The following is a 25,453-nucleotide window of genomic DNA, read 5'->3' on the forward strand; positions in this document are numbered from 1 at the left end:
CCCCCAGAAAGTTACCTCGTGCCCGTTTGCATTCATTTCCTGCTTCTAGCCAAGCCTCAGGCTACCGCTGATTTACTTTCTGTTTCTAGATATTTGCTTTTTCTAGAAATTTCTTGTAAATGAAACCATACAAACATTTGTGTCTGACTTTTTGAATTTAGTATAATTATGTTAAGGTTCATCCATGATGTAGCATGTATCAATAATTTGTTCTTTTTATGGCTGAATGACATTCCATTGTATGGATATACCACATTTTTAAATCTATTCACTGTTTATTGGAAAGAGTCTTTCCCCATTGTATTACCTTGACACCTTTGTTGGAAATCAGTTGGCCATAAATGTAAGGATTTATTTCTGGACTTTCTGTTCTCTTCTTTTGATCTATATGTTATCCTTGCACCAATACCACACTGTCTTATTACATTACTTTGTAATTAATTTTTTAAAAAATATTTATTTATTTGGCTGCTCTGGGTCTTCGTTGCCACGTGCAGTGTCTTCATTGCCATGTGCAGTGTCTTTGTTGCCACATGTGGTGTCTTCATTGCCACATGAGGTATCTTCATTGCAGCGTGCGGGACCTTTAGTTGCAGCATGCGGGATCTAGTTCCCTGACCAGGGGGTCAAACCTGGGCCCCCTGCATTGGGAGTGCAGACAGAGTCTTAACCACTGGACCGCCAGGGAAGTCCCTGTAATTAAGTTTTGATATTGGGTAGTGTAGGTTCTCCAACCTGTGATCTTTTGAAAAATTATTTTGGCTATTGTCAGTCAAAAGTTTGTGTTTCCATGTAAATTTTAAGGTTATTCTGTTAATTTCTATAAAAACGCCTGTTGGAATTTTGATAGAGATTGTGTTGTCTTGAACCTGCAGATCAATTTGGGAAGAAATGCCACTTTAACAACATTGTCTTCCAATCTGTGAGCATCAAATGCCTCTCCATTTATTTAGATCTTTAATTTCTTTCAGCAGTGTTTTAAGGTTTCAATATACAGATCTTATTCTCTTTATGTTAAACTTCTGTGCATTGTATTCTTTTTGGTGCTATTTTGAATGGAATTGTTCTCAATTTCTTGTTGCTATTATATGGAAAGACAGTGTTTATGTTGCTCTTGTATCCTTGCTGAACTTGCTTTTTAGTTCTAGTAGGTTTTTGTTGATTCCATAGGATTTTCTATATACCAGATCATATCATCTGCAAATAAAGACAAATGTATTGTACTTCTTCCTTTCCAATCTGGATCCTTTTTCACCTCTTGGTTTTACTAGCTAGATTCTAGTATAGTATTGAATAAATACAGTGAGAGCAGAAATCTTTGCCTTGTTTTTTGATCTTTGGGGAATAGCATCTAGTCTTTAACCAGCAAATATGATGTTAGTTGTAAGTTTCTCTTAGATGCCCTTTATTAGGTTGAGAAAGCTTTCTTCTATTTCTAGTCTACTGAGAGTTTTGTTTTGTTTTTTAAATTGTGAATGGGTGTCAGATGTTTTTCCTCTGTCTTTTGAGATGATCATGTGATTTTTTATTAATCTATTAATATGGTATATTACATTAATTTGGAGATGTTACGCCAACCTTGCATTCCTGTATAAATCACACTTGGTATTGGTCAATAATCCTTTTTATATGTTGCTGGATTCTAGTATTTTCTTAAGGATTTTTTGGGTGTGTATTCATGAGAGGTACTGCTCTGTAGTTTTCTTGAGATGTGTGTGTCTGGCTTTGGTAACAGGGTAATGCTGACCTCGTAGAATGAGTTGAGAAATGTTCTTTCCTCTTCTGTTTTCTGAAAGGCTTGTGAAAGATTACTTCTTCCTTAAATATTTGATAAAATTCACCAGTGAAACCATCTGTGCTTGGACTTCCTGTGTGGGAAGATCTTAAATTACTAAATCAATTTAATTATTTAATAATCTGTTCAGAGTTTCTACTTCTTCCTTAGTCAGTTTCAGTTATTTTGTCTCTCTAGATATTTTTCCATTTCACCTAAGTTGTCTAATTTGTTGGCATAAGGTTGTAATAATATTAATAATATTTTTAAATTTTCCTTGTGATTTCTTCTTTGACCCACAGGTATATATAGAAGTATGTTGTTTGCCAAATATTTGGAGATGTACCAAATTTCTTTCCATTGTTGATTTCTGATTTAATTTCCCTTGTGATCATGTAACTTACTTTGAATTGTGTTTTGAAGAATATATTTTAAATTCTTTTATAATGTATTAGGAATTATTTTACAGTATAGCATTTGATCTGTCCTAGAGAATGTTTATTGAGTGCTTGAAAAAAATGTAGTCTACTTTGAGGTGGAGTATTCTATAAATGTAAATTAGGTTAAGTTAGTGATAGGGCTGTTCAGTTCTCTTATCCTTAACTGATTTTCTGTTTGTTTTATCAAATACTGAGAGTGAGGTTTTGAAGTCTCCAACTATTAATTCTTGAATTGTATATTTTTAATTTTGTCAGATTTTGCTTCATGAATTTTGTGGATCTGTTAGGTGCATATCCATTTATAGTGGGGATTATGTGGGATATGTTATATGGGATATGCCTTCCTGATGTATTGACCTTTTTTGTCATTATGAAATGTCTTTCTTTGCCTTCAGTAATATTTCTTACCATAAAGTTTATTTTGTTTTATGTTAATATAGCCAATCTAGCTCTCTTATAGTGACTGGTTATATTATGTCTTTTCCTCTCCTTTTATGTTCAACTTCTTTGTGTCTTTGAATCTAATGTGTGTTTATTGTTGGCAGCATATAATTCAGTTGTATGTTTTTATCATCTGAGAATTTCTCCCTTTTGATTTAGTTCAGTCTATTCACATTTAGTTGTTAATGACTTTGGATTTACGTCTTCTATTTGTACTTGTTTTCTATATGTCTCAGGTTTTTTGTTCCTTAGTTCCTCTTTTACTGCCTTCTCTGGTTTTTTACAAATATTCTTTAGTGTACCATTTTATACCTTTGGATATTAAACTTTTTGGACATATTTATAATAGCAGCTTTATACTTCTTATCTGCTAAATTCAACATATGGGCCCAGTAAAGGTCAGTTCCTATTACCTGCTTCTTTCAGACTATGGGTCATACTTCCCTGTTTTTTTGCATGTCTCACAAGTATTTTTGAAAACTAGACATTGTATATAATATAATTTTAGCAACTCTGAATTCTGACTTTTTCCCCTTGAGGTTATTATTATTATTTTTTTATTAACTTGTCTGGCCTTCATCTGTGAAATATAGAATGTGTCTGGCCTACTGATATCTCTGCTCTTCTTTTTAAAAAAAATTGTTTTAATGTTTTAGCGTAGTTTCTCTTATGTACTGATTGTTTGCATCCCCCTGAAATGCATGTGTTCAAATCCCAAAGTGATGGTATCAGGGATGGGGCCTTTGGGAGGTGATTAGGCCATGGTGATAGAGCCTTTGTGAACGAAATTAGTTCCCTTATAAAGGAGACCCCAGAGAGCTCTCGTGCCCCTTCTGCCATGTGAGGACAAAGTGAGAAGATGGCCATCTGTGAACCAGGAAGCAGGCTCTCACCAGACACCAAATCTTGTTGTGCCTTGACCTTGGTCTTCCCGGCCTCCGAAAATGTGAGAAATAAATCATGTTTCAGCCACCCAATCTGTGGTGGTTTTGTTATGACACCCCAAATGGACTAAATTTCCTAGAGTTCACCCCTGCATCTACATAGCCTAGTGGTCAGCCAGTATTTGGGCAGAGGTTTTGCCCAAATACTCAGAAGCATAGAGCTTCTACCCTCTGCTGATGGATCTGTGTGTAGGTTGGGGAGCACTGTCAGAGTTCAGCCATTTCTCACTTCTGCCTCTGCTTCTACTTTCTGCAGGGCCTTCTCCTATTTCTCCTGCACAGTCAGCCAGGAATGTGTGGGCAGCTTACCTTGTCCTTTTTTGGGTCTCTCATTTCCAGGCTGTTTTGCCATTTGCCCCATGTGGTAGGCATGATAATGGCCCTCCAGAGACGTTCTCATCCTAGTCCCCAAAACCTGTGGCTGTGTTAGGTTACATGACAAGGGGAAATTAAAGTTGCAGATGGAATGAGGTTGCTAACCAGCTGACCTTATAAGAGGAAAATTTTTCTGGGTTATCTGGTGGCCTCAGTGTAACCACAAAGGTCCTTAAAAGTGTGTGAGAGGCAGAAAAAGAGTCAGAATGAGAGGGAGATATGCCTAGGAGAGAATGGTCAGAGAGATGCAATGTTTCTGGCTTGGAAAATGGAGGAAGGGGACCAAGGAATGTGGGCAGCCTCTGGAAAGTAGAAAAAGCAAGGAAATTAGTTCTCCTCTAGAGCTTCTGAAAGGAAAGAAAGCAGCCCTGCTGACACCTTGATTCTAGCCCAGTGGGACCCATTTTGGACTTCTGAAATACAGAACTGTCAGATGATAAATTTTTGGTGTTTTAAGCTGCTGAGTTTGTGGTAATTTGTTATACCCCCGACAGAAAGCAAATACACTCTAATGGGAAAAGGAGCCTCGTGCTGTAGGTTTTTCCATTTGTTTCCTACTGAATTTGCTACTTTTTTGCTCCAAATCAAGTCATTTCCCTCTGGCAAAGCTAGTGGCTTTCATTGCCAGCCCTGGCTTGGTCAGACTTCTTGGAGAAGGGGGTGGGGGGGTGGGGTCGGGATGTGTGTGGCCATAGCCTGTGGCTGGAAGGTTAAAGACTCCTGATGTTCTTACCTGAAGTTCTAGTTCCTGTTGAGTATGCCTCTCAATTTGTTGTCTTTAGTCGATATCCAGCCCCATGATATGAGTAGTTTTGTAATTTTGTCCAATTTTATACTCTTTTTTCAGGATTACAATTCACAGATCTCTTTATGCCACCATAGTCAAAAGTTGCTTCACCCCTCTTTCCTGATACTTTTTTTGATTATTTGAATGATCTGGTAAATTAACTATGACATAGGGTGTATTTCTTGTTTGTTGTGATTATTAAGCATAGTCTAACATACTCCCTAAAGGTTATTTTATAATCCCATAATTGGAAGATGTATGTGCATTTATCACAAGTTCAAGAATGAATTTATTATATGATTTTATACTTTTTATTATTCTAATGATTAGATTTAACCAATTTTCATATAAATTATTAACCCAGTAAGTGTGTGCTAAGCATGTTTGAATTAGTACATTTCACACTCTTGGGTCTATTTGTTCATATGTTGATACTTGTGGACCAGATATGGAGTCTCATGAAAGTTGAGAAAAAAATACCCATTATACTAAAAAAATAAACGTAGTGGGTTAATTGCTCTGCTTGACTCTGGGGTCGGTGCAGGGGAGGCTCAAAAATGAGCTGCAGATAGTTTAATTTGCCTGACTTATACGTGAACTACTTGCTATTTTCCTTTATAGCCTTGCACTTCTCATTCTTCTCTATGTACCTAGGAGAGTTCTTGACCATCTATTTTCACATGGCCCATGTCAACCCATTCTTGAAAGTGCAGCTCAAATGCTGTCTCCATAAATTCTTTCCTGACTTCCTGCAGCTGGAAGGCAGCTGTCCTTTTCCAGATTTCCCAAGAATATTACAAGCACTGTCATTCAACTTCTACCTTGTATCATAGTTTATTGTTGTATGTGTCTTCGCAACCACTAGATCATATTAATCTTGCTCCCAAGGAATTTACACATTTCACTTTTTTTGTATCTTCCATGAGCACAAGTCTTACTGCATAATTACCATCTGTGTAACTACCTAGATCAATTACCTAGATCAAATCAAATCTATGCTCAGTTCTTTGCATATCTGGCTATTTTCTTCAACTTCGAACATAAGACCATGCTAAATTAGGCCTTAGTTTGATTTGAACATTAGCATACATATTATCTTATCGCTTGTATTAGAAAATAAGATTTAGCTGAAGCTAAATGGTTGTGCCACATAGGAAACGTTAAAAATGTATGTGCTCAGTATCTAAACATGATTGAATTTTGCAAAAGTTTAATTTCTAATTGTACTCATGAAAGGAATCAAATTATCCTGTTCTGATGTGATCTTTTACCATGAAGATAATTTAAAATATGATAGGGTGGTGATTTAATAAAGAGAATGATGAGTTGAAAAGGCCTGTGGTTTGTTACAAAGCACTTTAAATTCTTATCCTTTCAAATAAAAATGCAGCTCCCAAAACTTTATGAGGGACCTGTGGGCTTTTCTTGGTCCATTAGCGACCCCTAGTGTTCTTTAATAAAAATTAATATACCAGAATTTTAAGATATTGTATTAATAAGCATTTGTTCCTTTATTTTTCAAATGCAGTTCAAATTCTGCAGTTATTACATCTTCTATAATCAGTTGAAAATAGGGATACAATCAGTATAGTAAATAATCGGATTGTAGTACTGACCTTTGTTTCCACTTAGTATCTTCTAGTGAGGCTGAGCATACATCTAAAATCAATGCTTCCTGTGTTCTGTGTCTCAGGAATTAGGTATCTCTCACCTGGCATCTAGAAGATACATATAATCCTGGGGTTTGCATAAGCTTATCTATCTTGTTCCCTAGGATACAATTTCTCATGCTTATATATTGAATGCCTTCTATGAGTCGAGCACTGTGCAAACAACTTGACATGTGTTATTTAATGGAACATGACACCCCTGAAATGTAGGTATAAACATTACTATTTCTTGTAGGTTGGGCTTCAGAGGAGGCAGACCGAGATGGAGGTTAGTGTGCAACAGGCTTATCGAAGTGCTCAGGGGTCACACCTGTGGAAGGAAGGGTGGGCAGAGGCTGGAGTCAAGCTGATGCTCTCAGAAGGAATGCACCTGCTGACCGTGGGGGGCTCCTGTTGCTGTAGATGACCTTGGGGCCACAACTGAATCATCTTCTCCCTCCTCTACTGTCCGTTCTAGATTCCCCTTCCCCTTGGCTAGCACATCTGGTCTTCAGGGCTTACCTGGTGGTGTGGCTCAGGCCCTCAACCCTGGAGGTCTCAACCCCTGGTTATCGTGCCCTTCTTAGGCCGGGGTTGTTACATTTGTCCATTTACTGTCGAAATTGGACAAGGGAACACCAAGAGACGCTTAAGTGCATCATCTGCGCCCGAAATGTCGTCCTTCTTGTCCCCTTTGTGTATACTACTCCTTTCTTCTGATGTTCAAGTTTAATTACCTCTGCTAAGGTGGTGACTCTTCTTGCCTGCTGGTCCTTTGACACAGGAGCCTGGTGTTCAGGCTTCCTTTCTCATCTGGCATATGGATCAGAACGTTATTCCTAGTTGTGGAATATGCTGCCCCCGAACCGGAAGAAGCCATCCAGGCGTTGTGCTTCCTTCTGTTTCAGGAAGTGCAAGGTGGAAGTGCAAGTTCTTTACTTTGGGGGCAATGTCCTGGCATTACCCAAACCACTGAACCCCTGAGAATTTACTGACATGACAAAGCCCCTGAATTGTACGATTGCCCACCCTCTGGAGCATATGTATCTTACTAAAGCCTTCAACATTCCACTTCTCGCTCGTCTGGTTCTGTTAACGGGACGTCACTGCACCAGGGTGAACCAGGGTGATTTCTGCAGGATGCCCAAATGGCTCTGAGGCAAAACTGAAATGTAAATGTGTACTGTTGTCCGTGTGAGTGCAAAGTGTTTTCCATCTTTTTTTTTCCTAATGAGGATAGAGAAGAATATATTCGCCAGGTCAGTTGCTGTGTACTGTGTACTTAGGTAGTATTAACCTGCTCTAGCAAAGATTTCATATTCGGCAGAGCTGCTAGAATTGGGGCTATTTGGTTGAGCTGGTGGGAGTCCACTGTCATCCTCCGCGTTCCTTCTGGTTTTTGTAGCGGCAGAGTGGTGAATTAAATGGAAGTATTGTAGGGACCATCAGCCCTGCATACTTGGGTTTTTAAGGGTGGCACTAATTTCTGTCATTTCCCTCCATGTGGGATATTGGTTTTATTTATCCTGGCCAGGGTATGGGGGAGGGCAGATTTAGAGCCTTCCATCTGGCTGTTTTACACTATAGACCAAGGAAGCGATGTGAGTGTTTGCCAACATGTCTGTTCCAATTATTGTTCCCATTCAGGGACTGGGGCAATGTCCTCTGGATGTGTTTGTGGACCCAGTGCATACACTGTGAGCCAGACCTGGCCCAGGTTTTATTTATTATCTCACCCCTATGCATGCCCCCTGTCTAACAGAGGAGCCAGATAACACTTTGAGTCTCTTGCATCTTGTACTTAATAATTTGTGAAATGTTTGGGTTTTCCCATTTCCCTGGTATACAGCTACTTGAGTAAATGGTCATTGGTCCCTTTGGGGGTGGTCTGAGAGATTTATGACTGTACGTTTGCTTTGGCGTTGCAGAATCTTCCCTTCCAGGATCTGGCCTCTCCTTCAGTACATAGTTCTAAGTCCAAAATTGACTCAGGCCCAGAAACTGGACAAGGTATCGTGGCTTTTATTGGGGCAACTGTCTTTGGCTTCTGACCATCGTTGATTTCTTTTGATGGTACAAGTTGAGGTGTATTTGGAAAGTTCCTAGCAGCATGGACAAAGCAATGGCCCCCGTTATAGGTGTCAAAATGCCAGAAATGCCGTTGCAGACAATTGAAGGTTTTAAATAAGCAGGCAGGCTGGACTGAATATGGATCATACCAGATAATTTTGTGCCATGGGGGGGCCTAAAGGATACATCATCTACCAAAGCACTGAAAAATCGCTGGTGGAAAAGGTCCTAACATCACTGAGAAACTGTTTCCATGTCCTCTGAGGTCTAGGGCTGCCATCTGGAAATGCCATTGCAGACCTGCTTCACTGATAGCAGAGCGGGTAGGGGGGATGTCATAGGACCCCAAAACAGTAGAGGCCTGGAGGTGGCACTTAAACATCAGAAGCCAGGTGGCTGCAATTATGGTAATGAATGAGTTGAGTTCAGAGGATCGAGGTCGAGAAGGCTGACCTGCAGAGAGTTATGGAAATGGTTAGCAGAACACAGCATTCTTGAGGGCAAATTACATGCGCAAATGGTAGCAGATACTGTTTTCATGATCTTTTTTTTTTTCCTTTTTTAATTCTTTTTTGCTAGATTCAGGAAGTACTTCATATAAATTCTTGAATAAGTTATTATACATTTATTGGACTGATACTGTCCCACAGCCGTGGGTGCTCAGTTCTATTTCTTCTCCCCCCTCCTTTTCCCCTTTTCCGACCGCCTCCCCACTCCCCTCCACTTTCTCTCTTAGTGTTTAGCTAATGTCTGTTGGCCTGTCTTCAAGTTTACTGATTCTTTCCTCAGCTGTGCTCTGATGTCTACTGATGAGACCATTGAAGGCATTCTTTACCTCATTTCTCGCATTTTTCTTTGACTCTTTCTTATAGTTTCCACTTCTCAGCTGAAGTTCTCCATCTCATTGTACACGTTGTCTACCTTGTCCACTAGACCTTTTAACATAATAAAGTTCTCTATCTGATCATTCCAACATCTTGATCATTTCTTTGTTATTCTGTTAACCACTTTGTCTCTTGACAGTGGATTGCTTTTCTTGCTTTTTGTGTGTCTGGTAATGTTTTATGGAATGTTAAACATTGTGTATAAGACGGTGGAGACAGAGGTAAATAGTACAGGTATCCTTACTGTGCTTTGCTATATTGCACTTCAGATAATGCATTTTTTACATATTTAAGTTTTGTGGCAACCCATTGAGCAAGTCTGTTTTTCCAACAGCATTTGCTCACTTTGTGTCTCTGTCACATTTTGGTAATTCTCGTAATATTTCAAATTTTTTCATTATTATATTTGTTATGGTGATCTGTGATCAGTGGTGTTTGTTGCTATTACAAAAAGATTACAACTTGCTGAAGCCTCATGATGGTTAGCATATTTTGGCAATTAAGTATTTTTTAATTAAGGTATGTACATTATTTTTTTAGACATAATGCTATTGCACACTTAATAAACTACAATATAGTATAAACATACCTTTCTTTTATATGCACTGGGGAACCAAAAAATTAATGTGATTTGCTTTATTGCAGTACTTGCTTTATTGCAGTGGTCTGAACTGAACCCGCAATATCTCTGAGGTGTGCCTGTAACTGGAATTTTGTACCTGTTGACCACCTTCATCCAATTCCTCCACCCCTAACCTCCAGCCTTTGGTAACCACAAATCTGCCCTCTTTTACTATGAGCTTGGGTTTTTTGTTTTTTTATATTCCACATATAAGTGAGATCATATGGTATTTGCCTTTCTCTGTCTTGTTTCATTTAGTATAATGCCCTTGCGATGCATCCATGTTTTTGGAAATGGGAGGATTTCCTTCTTTTTATGGCTGAATAGTATTCCATTGTGTCTCTGTGTGTGTGTGTGTGTGTGTGTGTGTGTGTGTATACATATATATATACACACACACACACTCACACATGCCATATTTTCTTTATCCATTCTTGGTCAGGGGACACTTAGGTTGTTTCCATGTTTTGGTTATTATAAATAATGCTGCAATGAACATGGGGGTGCAGATATCTTTTCAGGTCAGTGTTTCTTTTCTTTCTTTCTTTTTTTTGGATGTACACTCAGAAGTGGAATTGCTGGATCTATGGTAGTCCAATTTTTAGTTTTTTGAGGAACCTCTTTACTGTTTTCCATAATAGCTGTACCAGTCTACAATGCCACCAACATCAAGTGTTGCCTTTTCTCCACATCTTCACCAGCATTTGTTATCTGCTGTCTTTTTGGTGATAGCTGTTTTAACATGTGTGAGGTGAGATCTCATTTTGGTTTTGATTTGCATTTCCCTAATGATTAGTGATGTTGAGTGCCATTTTAGGTACCTCGGCCATTTGAATATCTTCTCTGGAAGAATGTCTATTCAGATACTTTGCCCATTTTAAAATTGGATTATTTGTCTTTCTGCTATTGAGTTGTATTAGTTCTTTATATATTATGGATGTTAACTACTTAACAGATATATGATTTACAAATATTTTCTTGCATTTTCTGTGTTGCCTTTCCTTTTTTATGATGGTTTTCTTTGCTGTGCAGAAGCTTTTAGTTTGATATAGTCCCAGTTGATTTTTGCTTTTGTTGCCTTTGCTTTACATGTCATATCCAAAACATTGTTGCCAAGACTCATGTTAAGGAGCTTTTATCTATGTTTTCTTCTAGGAGCTTTATGGTTTCAGGTCTTACGTTTATACCTTCAATTCATTTTGAGTTAACCCTAACCCTAGCTTTTGTGAGCAGTGTAGGATAAGGGTCTAGTTTCATCCTTTTATGAGTGAATACCCAATTTCCCCAGCATCACTTGTTGAAGAGATTGTCTTTTTTTCATTAAGTATTCGTGACCCCTTTGTCAAAGATCAGTTGACCATATATGCATGGGTTTATTTCTGGGCTCTTGATTCTGTTCCTTTTGTCTCTGTGTCCGTTTTTATGTGAGTACCATACTGTTTTGATTACCATAGCTGGAAATCAAGTATGGTGCCTCCTGTTTTGTTCTTCTTTCTTAGGATTGCTTTGGCTATTTGGGGTCTTTAGTGGTTCCAAATAAATTTTTGGACTATTTGTTCTACTTCTGTAAAAAAAAAAAAAAAAAAAAAAAAAGCCATTAGACTCTTGATAGGGATTGCATTAAATCTATAGGTGGTTTTGAGTAGCATGGACATTTTAACAATATTAATTCTTCCAATCCATGAACACAGGATATATTTTCATTTATTTGTGTCCTCTTCAGTTTCTTTCATAATTCTCTTGTGGTTTTCAGTGTAGAGATGTTTCACTTCCTTGGTTAAATTTATTCCTAAGTATTTTATTGTTTTTGATGGTATTGTAAATGGAATTGTTTTCTTTCTTTTGCAGATAATTTATAGTTAGTGTATAGAAACGCTACTGATTTTTGTGTGTTAATTTTGTATGCTGCAACTTTACTGAATTCATTGAGTAGATCCTACAGCTCTTGGTGGACTTTTTAGGGTTTTCTATATATAAAATCATGTCATGTGCAAATAGAGACAATTTTACTTCATTCTCTGCGATTCTGATGCCTTTTGTTTCTTTTTCTTGTCTGATTGCTTTGGTTAGGACTTCCAGTACTGTGTTGAATAGGAGTGATGAGAGTAGGCACCCTTGTGATGAGGGAAAGTTTTCAGCCTTCTACTGTTGAATATAATGTTAGCCATTGGCTTGTCATATGGCCTTTATTATGTTAAGGTACGTTCCTTCTCTACCTAATTTGTTGAGACTTTTTATCCTGAATGAATGTTGAATCTTGTCAAATGCTTTTTCTGTATATGTTGAGATGATTATATGATTTTTTTCTTTCATTCTATTAATGTTTGACAGGTCCCATCTTATTCCCACACCTATTCGAGGTGAGCCCATGCTTGCTTTGAAGCAATTTCCTTAGATTTCAGACTAGTTGGTTTCCCTGCCATCTTAATTCTCTGGGTTCAAGAAAAGTATAGTTCTGTAGATTACCTGTTTTTTCCTCTTGTTACTAGAGTGGGAGTGACTTTCTCTTTCTAAATGCTAGGTGGAATCTGGAAGTCCCAATTAATTTTTTTTACAATTTATTTATTGATTGATTGATTTTTGGCCGCGTTGGGTCTTCGTTGCTGCACATGGGCTTTCTCTAGTTGTGGCGAGCAGGGGCTACTCTTCATTATGGTGCGCAGGCTTCTCATTGTGGTGACTTCTCTTGTTGCGGAGCACAGGCTCTAGGCACGTGGGCTTCAGTAGTTGTGGCATGTGGACTTCAGTAGTTGTGGCTTGTGGGCTCTAGAGCACAGGCTCAGTAGTTGTAGCAAATGGGCTTGTAGTTGTTGCTACATGGCATGTGGGATCTTCCTGGCCCAGGGTTCGAACCCGTGTCTCCTGCATTGGTAGGCGGATTCTTAACCACTGTGCCACCAGAGAAGCCCAGTCCCAATTAACTTATGAAACAGGCTTTTCTTGTGGTAATTTAGGAGACATTGCTAGCTCTTAAGTGTTAGTTAAGTTGAACATACGTCTCTGCCTTACATATTTCAGCTACCATTTAGCAGTGTCTTAGGAATCTTTAAGACTTTTTTCTTTGTGAGGTGTTTCTTGAAAAAATATTCTGTGTATGTGCCTGTGCATGTGTGTTTTTTAAAATTAAATTTTATTGAAGTATAGTTTCTTTACAATGTTGTGTTAGCTATACATATACATATATCCCCTCTTTTTTGGATTTCCTTCCCATTTAGGTCACCACAGAGTATTGAGTAGAGTTCCCTGTGCTATACGGTATGTTCTCATTAGTTATCTATTTTATACCTAGTATCAATAGTGTATATATGTCAATCCCAATCTCCCAATTCATCCCATCCCCTCCCCTATCCCCCTTGGTATCCATATGTTTGTTCTCTATGTCTGTGTCTCTATTTCTGCTTTGCAAATAAGATCATCTGTACCATTTTTCTAGATTCCACGTATATGCTTTAATACACAATATTTGTTTTTCTCTTTCTGACTTACTTCACTCTGTATGACAGTCTCAAGGTCCACCCATGTGCGTGTGTATTTCATTTTAGATGTCAAGTGATATTATGAGAATTATAATGAAAAACTGATGACCTTTGCTCCACGCCTGCCCACTCTGAGTCACACTTTCCTAGAGGCAACCACGTTATTATTTTCAGCTGTTACTTCAGTTTTTTTAACTTTCATGTTTCTAAATAATATACTTATGTCACTGATTCTTGTTTTTTGTTGTGTTTTTTTTTTTTTAATTTTATATTTTCGATTGGTTTACTTCTGGAAGATAAGCATTTGATTATTTGTTTCTCCCTGCCTTAATCCCCACTAAAACCACTTTACTTTTCTCATTCTCTTAATCTACAGCTAGATTTTGGTTAAATAAATACTGAGTGTACATTATTATGACTATGCTAGCTTGAGCCACTTAGGGTCCTGTGTTTTTCTTTTTTTTGTACTGTCTTTGAATATAGTCATATACATCATGAATGACCACTTCTTGGAGATAGCTCTCCTCATTCCCCGTGTCCTCTTGCTCTTGAAGAGACCTTGTGGGCAAGGAGACCTTCTCTGAGCAAGATACTTGTCCTTGTTCTGATTTTTTTATAAAATATTATTAAAATGTGTCTACACTTCCTTTTTCAACTTCCTTAGCACCTGATTATTTTGATCCTTTGTAGTCTAGGTCCTGACTGTACCTGTTAACTGAATGTTTTCCTAAAGTTCCTCAGTGGTTTACTATTTTTAAGGTTTCTGTTTTCATATTTTCCATAGTTTCACTCCAACAAAGCTGATCTCTCTGGGAAGAGGCACTACACAGTCTGTTTCTACTGCTGCATCTTTGGCTGCTCTTCTGATTCCTATCTGTTTGTGCTTGTTCATTTTCCTTACCTTTCATTGTAGGTGTTCCTCTGTTTTTTTTTTTTTTAAGCCATTCTTCTCTTTTCTCTTGAAACTGTCCCCCTAAGAAACCCATCCACTCTTAAGGCTTCATTATTTCTCCTGGGGGATTATTTGGAAATCTGTATTTTGACCTCATACTTCTTTCCAGGTGTCCAGGTCTTCTGTTTAGCTGCATGTTTGGGCTCCTTACTTGCCACTCAGATATCTGGAATTTCATTTTTCTAAAATGGGACTCCTCTTCCTTCACACAAGCTCCTTATGCAGTATTTGTATTGGTCATTGAAGTACTTGTCACTTTAAATCCTCCTTTTTTACTGTCTCTGCTTGAGAACATATTCATTGCTTTTTACCTGGACTGCTCTGTCTCCCAGTGGCTTTTTTTCCCCTAATCTCTCAATTCCACCATGTCCATGGATGTCCCAGTCAGTATCCTAATCTCAGCTCTGATTTTTGTCAGCACTTTCTCAGATCCCTTCAGTATTCATTACCTAAGTGTTTTCCCTGACGGGTGGAGGGCCTTGTACAATGTAAGGGCTTAAGTATGTTAAGTGAATAATTAATAAGAATGTGGAGAGTTGGCAGAAAGTTCAGAGGAGAACCACATATTCAGTTGATACAAGGAGAACTTGTGAGGGAAAAGTGCTTGGAGCTGGAATTTTGTGTAAAAGCACCAGGGACTTCTCAGGACTAGATTAGGAATTCTAGATCCTGAGGGATGAAGAGGAAGATGACAACTAATCCTTTGGTATGTGTACAAACTGTTAAAGGGGGCAGGATGGTCTTTTTTTTTTAACCTATAATTTTTTTATTTATTTCTGGCTGCGTTGGGTCTTTGTTGCTGCGCGTGGGCTTTCTCTAGCTGTGTTGAGCAGGGACTACTCTTCGTTGCAGTGTGTGGTCTTCTCATTGAGGTGGCTTCTCTTGTTGTGGATCACAGGCCCTAGAGCACACAGGCTTCAGTAGTTGTGGCTTGCGGGCTCTAGAGCTCAGCCTCAGTAGCTGTGGCGCACGGGCTTAGTTCCTCCGTGGCATGTGGGACCTTCCCGGACCAGGGCTTGAATCCGTGTCCCCTGCATTGGCAGGCGGATTCTTAACCACTGCGCCACCAGGGAAGTCCTGGCAGGATGGTTTTTAATTTTGGCATAGAGAAGCACAGTTTGGCTTAAAAACGTTTTTTCTAAACATAAGAATAATACTGCAACAGACCTTTGAAGAAAGTTAAAACCTCTTCTACCCACTGAGGTATTAAAAATCAGCGGTGACCTCTCTGGGTGTTTCATTCATGTTTCTCGAGTTAGACATCCAGCCACTGGTCTCTTCAGGTGCCTTCTATTTTCTAATTCTGATTTAATGAATAAAAACTTCTTCTGATGATTTCTCCTGCCTGGGCGCTTGTATTCCTTACCTGGAGTGCTTAACATACAAGTTGCTGGACCCCATCCCCAGCATTTCTGATTCAGTGGGTCTGAGATGGGGCTTGAGAACTTGCGTCTCTGCCAATTTCATGGGTGATGCTGATACTACATACAGGTCTGGGGACCACACTCTGAGAACTTTTGCTCTTAATCTTCTTCACAGGGTGGACAGGTGTTTTTTGTAACTTGCAGTCTGATAGTCATTCCTCTGGAACCTTTAAGAGGTGTCCCTTCCCTTCAGGACAATCTGAACCCCTGAGATTGCATATAGCAATGCTGAAAGTCTGCCCTATTTCCCCCTGTAGCCTGTTGCCACATAATCGAAGCATATTCTCTTTTCTTAAAGGTACCTCTCTACCTCTGTGCATACCATTCCCTCTGCCCATTTTCTGTAGTCCAGCCCTTTGAGGATTTATGTCAATCAGGTTCCACATTAGTTCTTATACCTTCCTGAAACTCAAATCAAGGACAATTAATTACTAGAACACTGTACAGTTGCAAAGATGGTATAAAACAACTAAATGAGGTAGGTTGAGAAATAACATTCCTTAACTGGAATGTGCCATGTGGTGCCAAACTTGAATATCTCTACTATCTTTTTTTTTTTTTTAATTTTTTTTTTAATTTTTTTAATTTTTAATTTTTTTATTTTATCTAAATTTTTGGCTGCGTTGGATCCCCGCCGCTGCGCGTGTGCTCTCCCCAGCCGTGGCGAGTGGCGGCCACTCTTTATTGCGGTGGCCTCTCCTGCTGCGGAGCACGGGCCCCAGGCGCACGGGCTTCAGTAGTTGTGGCTCGCAGGCTCCAGAGCGCAGGCCCAGTAGTTGTGGCGCATGGGCTCAGCTGCTCTGCGGCATGTGGGATCTTCCCGGACCAGGGCTCGAACCCGTGTCCCCTGCATTGGCAGGCAGACTCCCAACCACTGTGCCACCAGGGAAGTCCCTCTACTATCTTTTTATAGGCACTTTATTGAGATCTAGTTTACATACTATACAAATCACCCATGTACAATTCAGTGGTTCAGGTATGTTGACTTGTGCAACCATCAACATAATTTTAGAACATTTGGATCATCCCAGAAAGAAATCTTGTACTCATGAGCTGTCATTCCCTATTACCCCTTCCCCCCAGGCCCTGGCAACCACTAATCTACTGTCTCTATAGATTTACCTATTCTAGACATTTCATATAAATGGAAGCATATAATACATGGTTTTCTGTGACTGGCTTCTTTTACTTAACATAATGTTTTCAAGGCTCATCCATGATTATAATATATATCAGTACTTCATTCTTTTTTTATTGCCAAATAATATTCCATTGTATGGACATACCACATTTTATTTATCCAGCTATCAGTTGATGGACATTTAGGTTGTTTCCACTTTTGGGATATTATGAATAATGCTGCTTTGAACACTCATGTGCAAGATTTTTGTCGTGGACGTATGTTTTCATTTCTCTTTGGTACGTACCTAGGAGTGGAATTGCTGCACCACTTGGTATTGCTCTGTTTAGTATTTTGCAGAGCTGCCAAACTGATTACCAAAGCAGCTGCACCGTTTTACATTCCCACTGGCATCGCATGAAGGTTTCAGTTTCTCCACATCGTCATCACACTTGTTATTGTCAGTCTTCTTAATTTTAGGCATCCTAAGGGTTGTGAAATGGTATCTCATTTGGTTTTGATTTGCATTTCCGTAATGATTAGTGATGTTGAACATCTGTTCATATGCTTATTGGCCATTTTTCTTTGGAAAAATGTCTATTGAATCCTTTGCCCATTTATTTAAATTTTTTTTATTTGAAATACAAATTTGTAGAGTAGTTTCAGGTTCACAGCAAGATTGCAGGGAAGATACAGATTTCCCATGTATGCCCTGCCTCCACACATGCATGGTCTCTCCCATTATCAACATGCCCCACCAGAGTGGTTCTTTTTTTTTTTTTTTTTTAAAACAAGTGATGAACCTACATTGACACATCATAACCACCCAAAGTCCATAGTTTACTTTAACATTCACTCTTGTTGTATGTCCTTTGGGTTTGGACAAAATGTTTAATGATATGTGTCTATCATTATAATATCGTACAGAGTATTTTCACTGCCCTAAAAATCCTTTGTGCTCCACCTGTTCATCCTTCCTCCCACCCAAATCCCTGGCAACTACTGATCTTTCTACTTTCTCCATAGTTTTGCCTTTTCCAGAATGTCACATAGTTCCATATGTATGTCACATACATACAGTATGTAGCCTTTTCAGATTCTTTGCCCATTTTTAAAATCAGATACTTTGGTGGTGGTGGTGGTGTTTTCGAGTTTTGGGAGTTATTTACATATTCTGGATATAAATCCTAGATCAGATACCCGATTTTCAAATATTTTTTCCCACTCTGGATTGCCTTTTCACTCTCTTGATAGTGCTTTGTTGTACAGAGTTTTTAATTTTGATGTAGTCCAGTTTCTTTTTTTTAACCTATGCTTTTGGTGTCATATTCCAAGAAATGACTGCTAAATCTAATGCCATGAAGCTTTCCTCTTATGTTTTCTTCTAAGATTTTTATTGTTTTAGGTTTTCTATTAGGTCTTTCATCCTAATAGAGTTAATTTTGGTATGTGGTATAAAGTGTACAGGTCCAACTTTATTTGTTTGCATGTGAATATCCAGTTTTCCCAGCACCATTTGTTGAAGAGACTGTCCTTTCCCCTTCAAATGGTCTTGGCACCCTTGTTGAAAATCATTTGAACAAATATGTGAGAGTTTATTTCTGAGCTCTCTTTTCTATTCCATTGGTCTATATATGTCTATCTTTATGTCATTATTGCACTGTTTTGATTACTTTGATTAGCTTTGAGGTAAGTTTTGAAATCTGGAAGTGTGAGATCTCCAACTTTCTTCTTCTTTTTCGTTACTATTTTGTCTATTTGGGATCTCTAGAGATTCCATGTGAATTTTATGATAGGATTTTCTGTTTCTGGAAAAAACATCATTGGGTTTTGTTAGGGATTGCATTGAATCTGTAGATTGCTTTGGGTAGTGTTCACATCTCAACAATATTAAGTCTTCCCATTCGTGATCACTAGATGTCTTCCCACTTATTTATATCTTCTTTAATTTCTTTGAGCTATATTTCGTAGTTTTAGTGTACAAGTCTTTCACCTCCATGGTTAAGTTTATTCTTAAGCATTTTATTCTTTTTGATGCCATTGTAAATGGAATTGTTTTTCTTAATTTCCTTTTCTGATTGCTCATTTTTATCTTTGACCATTTTTCAATTGGGTTGTCTTTTTATTGTTGAATTGTAAAAGTTCTTTATATAGTCTGCATACAATTTCCTTATCAAATATATGATTTATAAATACTTTCTATCATTCTGTGGGTTGTTCTACTTTCTTTACTAATATGAACTCTTTACATAAACTATGAAAACACTTCTTCCAAAATATTACCTTTAAAATGATAGGAAACGCTAAGATATTTTATAAGAATTTACTTTATTAAAATATTAGACTTCTTAGCAGTTTTTCTATTTGTAAAATGTGGTAGTACATTTTATAGAATAATATTCAGTGAAAAGTATGTTTATAGACACTATAACGTCCTGGAAAATGATGTATTAGGCAAAAGGAGTATAACTTAAGCAATTATGTCATAAATAAAATTATGTTAAAAAAATCTCAAACTTATGCAAGGGAAAAATGATTAGAAAGAAACCCTCCAAAATGTTTGTAGTGGTCATGGAATGACTAGGACAATGAGTATTTTGTTTTCTTCCTGTCTGTGTTTAGATATGTATTTAAACATTTTTTACTACAAAAATTCCTAAAAGAGCTGTTAGCCACTTAGAGTAAATATGAATGATGTAGCTTATGCTCCGTTGTTGATTATTGACTTCAGGAGATCATTTGCTTCATTATAAAGCATCCCTTTGATAGTGTTGTATCCTGTCAGTCTATATCACTTCAGAAAATAATGTCATATTTATTATAAACATCATAATTAATTTTTTAAAAATCTAAGTCTGTAGAGGAAATTATATTTTTCCCAACATTTCTTGGAGGAATAATGTTAAATGAATGTATTATCTACTCTAATTATCTAATTTAAATTACTAATTTAAATAATGGTTTTGTCAACTCATATTTCGTTTTGACCGCATGAATCAACTTGGTAAAATAACCAGATAATTTACTTTAAAAATCAATTATAGAAGTTGTCTGTTTAATTGTGGATTGGCAGCTGTTTAGGCAGTCATCAGTCATTATTACAATTAGTTGAATTGTAGTAGTCAATTTAAGTGAATACTGAGGAACCACAATAATGCAGACAGAACTGAAGTGATATAAAGATTCCTACCTAATTCTTTCTATTGTAGAAGAAACTCAGTAGTAATTAGTAATTTGAAAAAGGGCTATAATATAATAAAGTCTATAATTTCTCTGCTTTTTTAGGAGTTGGTAATGCTTCTTTTAGAATATAATGCTCATACTACTGTTGTTAATGGGAATGGACAGACAGCAAAGGAAGTCACTCACGACAAAGAAATCAGAAACATGCTTGAAGGTAAATATTATGGATCTTAATCTAAACAGCATTTATTTTCGTTATAGACACGGTCCAGAATAGAAGTAGAAATGGCTTCTGAGATGCCAAAATAGATGACACCAAGCCTGTGGTCTAAAGATAATGTAATTTGCAAGTCACTGATTAGACATAAAACTATATGAGAGTTTCCGCAGAGCTTTTAAATTCTTTATATAAGATTATGGCAAGTTTTAAAAATCAAATCTCCAACAAAATTAAAAGTAGAAATTAGAGACATGAGGGAGTACAGCTGAAAGACTGCAGAGGCATGATAATGAAGGAATACAGAAGCGCAGGACAGGGAGACTATAAGAGGTGTAGCTACTGGGAGTCATTTGATATTGTGGAAGATAGCTCTGGCCGGCTCCATTACCCTGAGGGCTTCATTATAGTACAACAGCCAACAGTAACTTCTTCATGGATCAGCTTCATTGTTAGATGAACTTCAAAGATTCAGTTACATTTAAGAAGACATATTAGGGATTTCTCTAAAAATAGTTTAAAACAAAAATACTTTGATGCTTACATTGGGAAGCCTTCATTTGTTAGGATTATCCCCCAAATATCCAGGGCTTTGGCTGTAATTATTTTTTTGGTATTATTTCTATAGTAGAGAAGAGAAGATTACATTTTTTTAAAATTAATTAATTTATTTGGCTGCATCGGGTCTTCGTTGCGGCACACGGGCTTCTCTCTAGTTGTGGCACGTGGGCTCTAGAGCGCGTGGGCTTAGTTGCCCCGTGGCATGTGGGATCTTAGTTCCCCGACCAGGGATTGAACCTGTGTCCCCTGCATTGGAAGGCAGATTCTTAACCACTGGACCATCAGGGAAGTCCCCGAGAAGAGAAGATTTCTTAATTACTACTTTATGAATAAAGGTATTGAATTAGAGTTGCAGTTTCACACACATCCTTTGTTTCTTTCCTTTGCAATTCAGAGAAGGGCAAGATAATTTTGTACTTCAAGGGTGTTGATTTATTTGTTATTAGTATTTTTATCTATGTGCGAAGCAAGGTCTTGCTTTTTATTACTTTCCAGTTGGCCTTGAAACCTAAAATCTCCCTTGTTTCTTTAGTTACAAGATAATGTCTGCTTGTCAGACACCTTTAGATCAATGTCTCTACTCGCTCTTGCATTTAAAATGAACCCTCTCATTTTCAATAAACAAATCAACACAAAACATCTTCTATAAGGCTCAGCATTATGTGATTTTGAGGAGATTGATCATATTATATGTGATCCCTGCCCTTTAATAAATTATCATCTAATTGGGAGGATTAGGTACTGTCTTTGATCCTGTTCTATTATTTTATTTTTAATAAGATGAGAACCCAGAACTGACGTTCTCCCGACAGACTGGGATGTTGGGTTCACCTGACAAGTTGACATTTAATGGGGCTGGCTGTAAAGACGTGCTCTAAGTGCCCACCCGCACAGCCGGCAAAACCCAACTGTGCTAAGGACAAGGGCTTAGTTGACTTGATGGGCACTATGATTTATCAGCTACAGTATGGTCCTAGCTGGGGTAATAGAAGTAGAAATTGAGAGATTTTGCTGTGATGAGATCACCTTAGCCAGGTGTGATATCATTTGTGGATAGTGCATTAAATGAATCAGACTGCAGGGAGTACATCCACACCCACCAAGACCACAGGTAGAACAGAAACCCAATAGTAGGATAATGCACGTAGAGACAAGAAATGTTTCACCCCAGAAAGACAGACATCAGTAGACACAACAGAATCATGTTTGAGTATCTCAAGAACTGTTATATTGGAAGAGAGGTATTCTTATTTGAGGCCGACAAGGACCAGTTGACGATCCACTTGATGGCATGCCAGGGAGTTTATCTTTGGGTCCAGTGTATTATAATAATGGCTTGGGTTGCCTTGAAAGGTGTAGTGAGTTTCCCATGATTAGAAGTGTTTGGGAGAGGGTAGATTACTACTTGTCAGGCACTAGAGAGGACTAGTGTACCTTCTTCTACATATCGTTTGACTTTTTTTTATTTTGAGAAATACCCAACCTATGGGAAAGTTTCAAGAATAGTACAACAAACACTTGTATATCTGCACTTAGTCACCAGTCATTAACATTTTGCCACATCTGGTTTACCTTTTTATATATTAATGTTATTTATTTACTTTTAATTTTTTTTTTTACTACGCTATTAGGGAATAATTTGCAGACATAATGATACTTTAGCCCTAAGTACTTCAGTATATATCTCCTAAGAACAAGGATATTTCCTTATATAATCACAATATAATGATCAATTTCATGAGATTTAACATCATTATCATAATATCACTGTTGTAGAATGCCCCTTAATTTGGGCTTTTCTTGTCTCATATAATTAGATTCAGGATATACATTTTGCCATAGGTTGTATTTGGCATAGGATAAGGTTTTATGCTTTATACCAGTGCATATTAGGAGGTACATGATGTCATTCTGTTCCATTACTGGTGAAATTATCTCTGATCACTACATGGTCCACTGTTAAGCTACCTTCCCCCTTTTGTAATTAATAAATAATCCTTGGGGAGAAAAACTGAGACCATGTAAATATCCTGAAATCAGGATAAAATCACTTTAAATCAGTGATTTTAGCATTTGTTGATAATTCTTGCCTGAATCACTCTTTACTATAGAGATTGCAAAAGGGTGATTTTCTGTTGTTATTGAAGTACATTTGGTAGATTCTCACCTGTATTTGAAGTGTACTGCTATTTATCCTACGCTGGGCGTGTATGTAAGTGTCTTGTTAGGTTGGAGTCAGGCTTCATGATCTCTGTGATCCCTACTAACTCTGGATTCTGATTGAAAAGAAAGACAAAGAGTTAGTTTATAGTCGTATCAAATTTAAAATTTATAGGACAGGGACTTCCCTGGTGGTCCAGTGGATAAGACTCTGCACTCTCAATGCAGGGGGCCCAGATTTGATCCCAGGTCAGGGAACTAGATCCCACATGCATGCTGCAACTAAGAGCTCGCATGCCTCAACAAAGATCCTGAGTGCCGCAACTAAGACCCAGGGCAGCCAAAATAAATAGATAGATAGATAGATAGATAGATAGATAGATGCAGCCAAAATAAATAAATAAATAGATAGATAAATATTTTAAAAAAATAAAAATAAAATTTATAGGACAAATTATTTTGGGGATGGAGTATTTGCTTTAAAAAACATTTATTAAGGTATAAAATATATGGATAAAAGTACACATTATTAATGCACAGCTTGCTGTTTTCACAAGGGGAACACATCCATGTAAACAGCACCCATGTCAAGGAACAGAACATTACGGACACTCTAGAAGCCTTGAGTCCGCAAATTGGAATATTTGTTTTTATTGGCTGGGTCAGCAGTCTTCTTTCAGTGTCCAGAAGGAACACAGGACAGGAACACAAGCAGGGTTTTCAACTCCAAATCTAGTTTTCCTTCATTTATGAGCCTAGACAATCTAGAGAGAAACATTTACCACCCTTCCTTAAAGTCTAGAATGAACATTATTAAACATTGTTTGATTATTCAGTGAATACTTACTGGCTAAATATGCATTGTGCCAGATACTGTCATAAATGCCTAGGATACACAGAAGAGTAAGAACAGGTACCTGACTTCAAGAATGACTGCAGGGATAAATTACAGCTCCAGGTAATACATGCAGTAGTACAGGTGTGTAGGGAAGGGTGGGTACATGACTCTTCTCCAAAGCTCACGGTCCAGTGGCCTTAGAGGAAAGACTGAAGAGCATGAATCCCAGCAAAAGAAAGCAGTGTTGGAAGCATGTGTGGAGACGTGGCAGCCTTCCTCTAAAGTGGAGAGGGAGGGAGTGGGTGTGGAAATAAAAATGTGAGAAAAGAAGGTGATGGTATATTAGTAACGTTAGTCCGTTCTTAAGACAAAGTTAAACTGGTTCCAGCTATTCCTGTATTCAAGCTGTGTGTTTCCTGTAGTTGAAATGCAGGGGCATGCGTAGTGTCTCGAACAACTGTTAGCGCATAGTAATTACTAACTATTAATAAATGTTCATTATTTCTCGGGGAGACCTAGGAAACCTTTTGTAGTTCCTCCCTTGCAGCCTTTGCACAGGACATTGTACACATATTTTAAGGGGGATTATTATTAAGCCTTTCTATGAAATTGTTTCTTTTCTGTAAGCCAAAACAGAACTCAAACATAGCAGAAATGAGACCTTATTACAGAGTCCCTTAAATCAGACTGCTCTCGTTTCCTGCAAGTATGAGCAGCACAGAGTAATGGTAAAAGCATGGACTCTGGAACCCACCTGCCGAAGTTCAAGTCCCAGCTCTTCCACATCCTGGCTGTGTGGCTTAGGTTAAGTTCCTTAACCTCTTGCTGCCTCAGTTTCTTCATCTATAAAATTGTGAAAATAGTAACACTTCAAAGAGTAGTTATGAGGATTTAATGAGTTAATATTGTTTAAGTGTTTTGAAAGGTATTTGGCATGTAGTAAGTGCTAGAGTATTTGTTAAAGAAATAAAATATTCTTATGTAGAAGTATGTAAGTATATATAAACCTAAATATATTTATATGGTTTGTATGTCTTCCTACAAACGCTATTTCTTATTATTACTTTTTGCATTCTAAGGTTCTGGAAGGTATGAGCGCCTCTCCCCACTTACCTACCTTTCCAAGGCACATATGTAGTAGCATTTCAGCATGCAAAAGTAATTCATAATTACTTGTGTTGGGTGTTGTAGTGAGTAATGTACTTAAGGACCTCTGAATTGAAAACGAAAATTCATCTGAACCTGAGGGAAGTTGAACTCTGTAGTCTGAGATAAAGGCAGTGAGAATAACAGTAAAGTCTAACAGCATTTGAATTACAATTCAAAACATTGTGACTTTTCTTATCATGATCACTTTCTTCTCTCTACATCTTTGTGATAATTTGCTAATAGGATCCAGACCAGAAGTAGAATAATATGTACTTTTCCTTTTGCAGCTGTAGAAAGGACTCAACAAAGAAAGCTTGAAGAATTACTTTTAGCAGCAGCAAGAGAAGGCAGAACAGCAGAACTCACAGCTCTGGTAAAAACAAAAAC

At 37.8% G+C, this 25,453-nt stretch overlaps 1 protein-coding gene across 3 annotated transcripts in view; it reads left to right on the forward strand.

The window, feature by feature from the left end:
• Positions 1-25,453, forward strand: part of OSBPL1A (oxysterol binding protein like 1A) — a 215,755-nt gene that overhangs the window by 19,027 nt on the left and 171,275 nt on the right. For all 3 annotated transcript variants that reach the window (XM_082417820.1, XM_082417822.1, XM_082417821.1), the window contains 2 exons: positions 20,244-20,355; positions 25,354-25,439. In XM_082417820.1, the coding sequence (XP_082273946.1) occupies positions 20,244-20,355; positions 25,354-25,439 (198 nt within the window). The remainder of the gene's footprint in view (positions 1-20,243; positions 20,356-25,353; positions 25,440-25,453) is intronic.

This window comes from Balaenoptera physalus (genome assembly GCF_965194825.1).
Source record: "Balaenoptera physalus genome assembly, chromosome: 12".
Classification (NCBI taxonomy): Eukaryota; Metazoa; Chordata; class Mammalia; order Artiodactyla; family Balaenopteridae; genus Balaenoptera; species Balaenoptera physalus.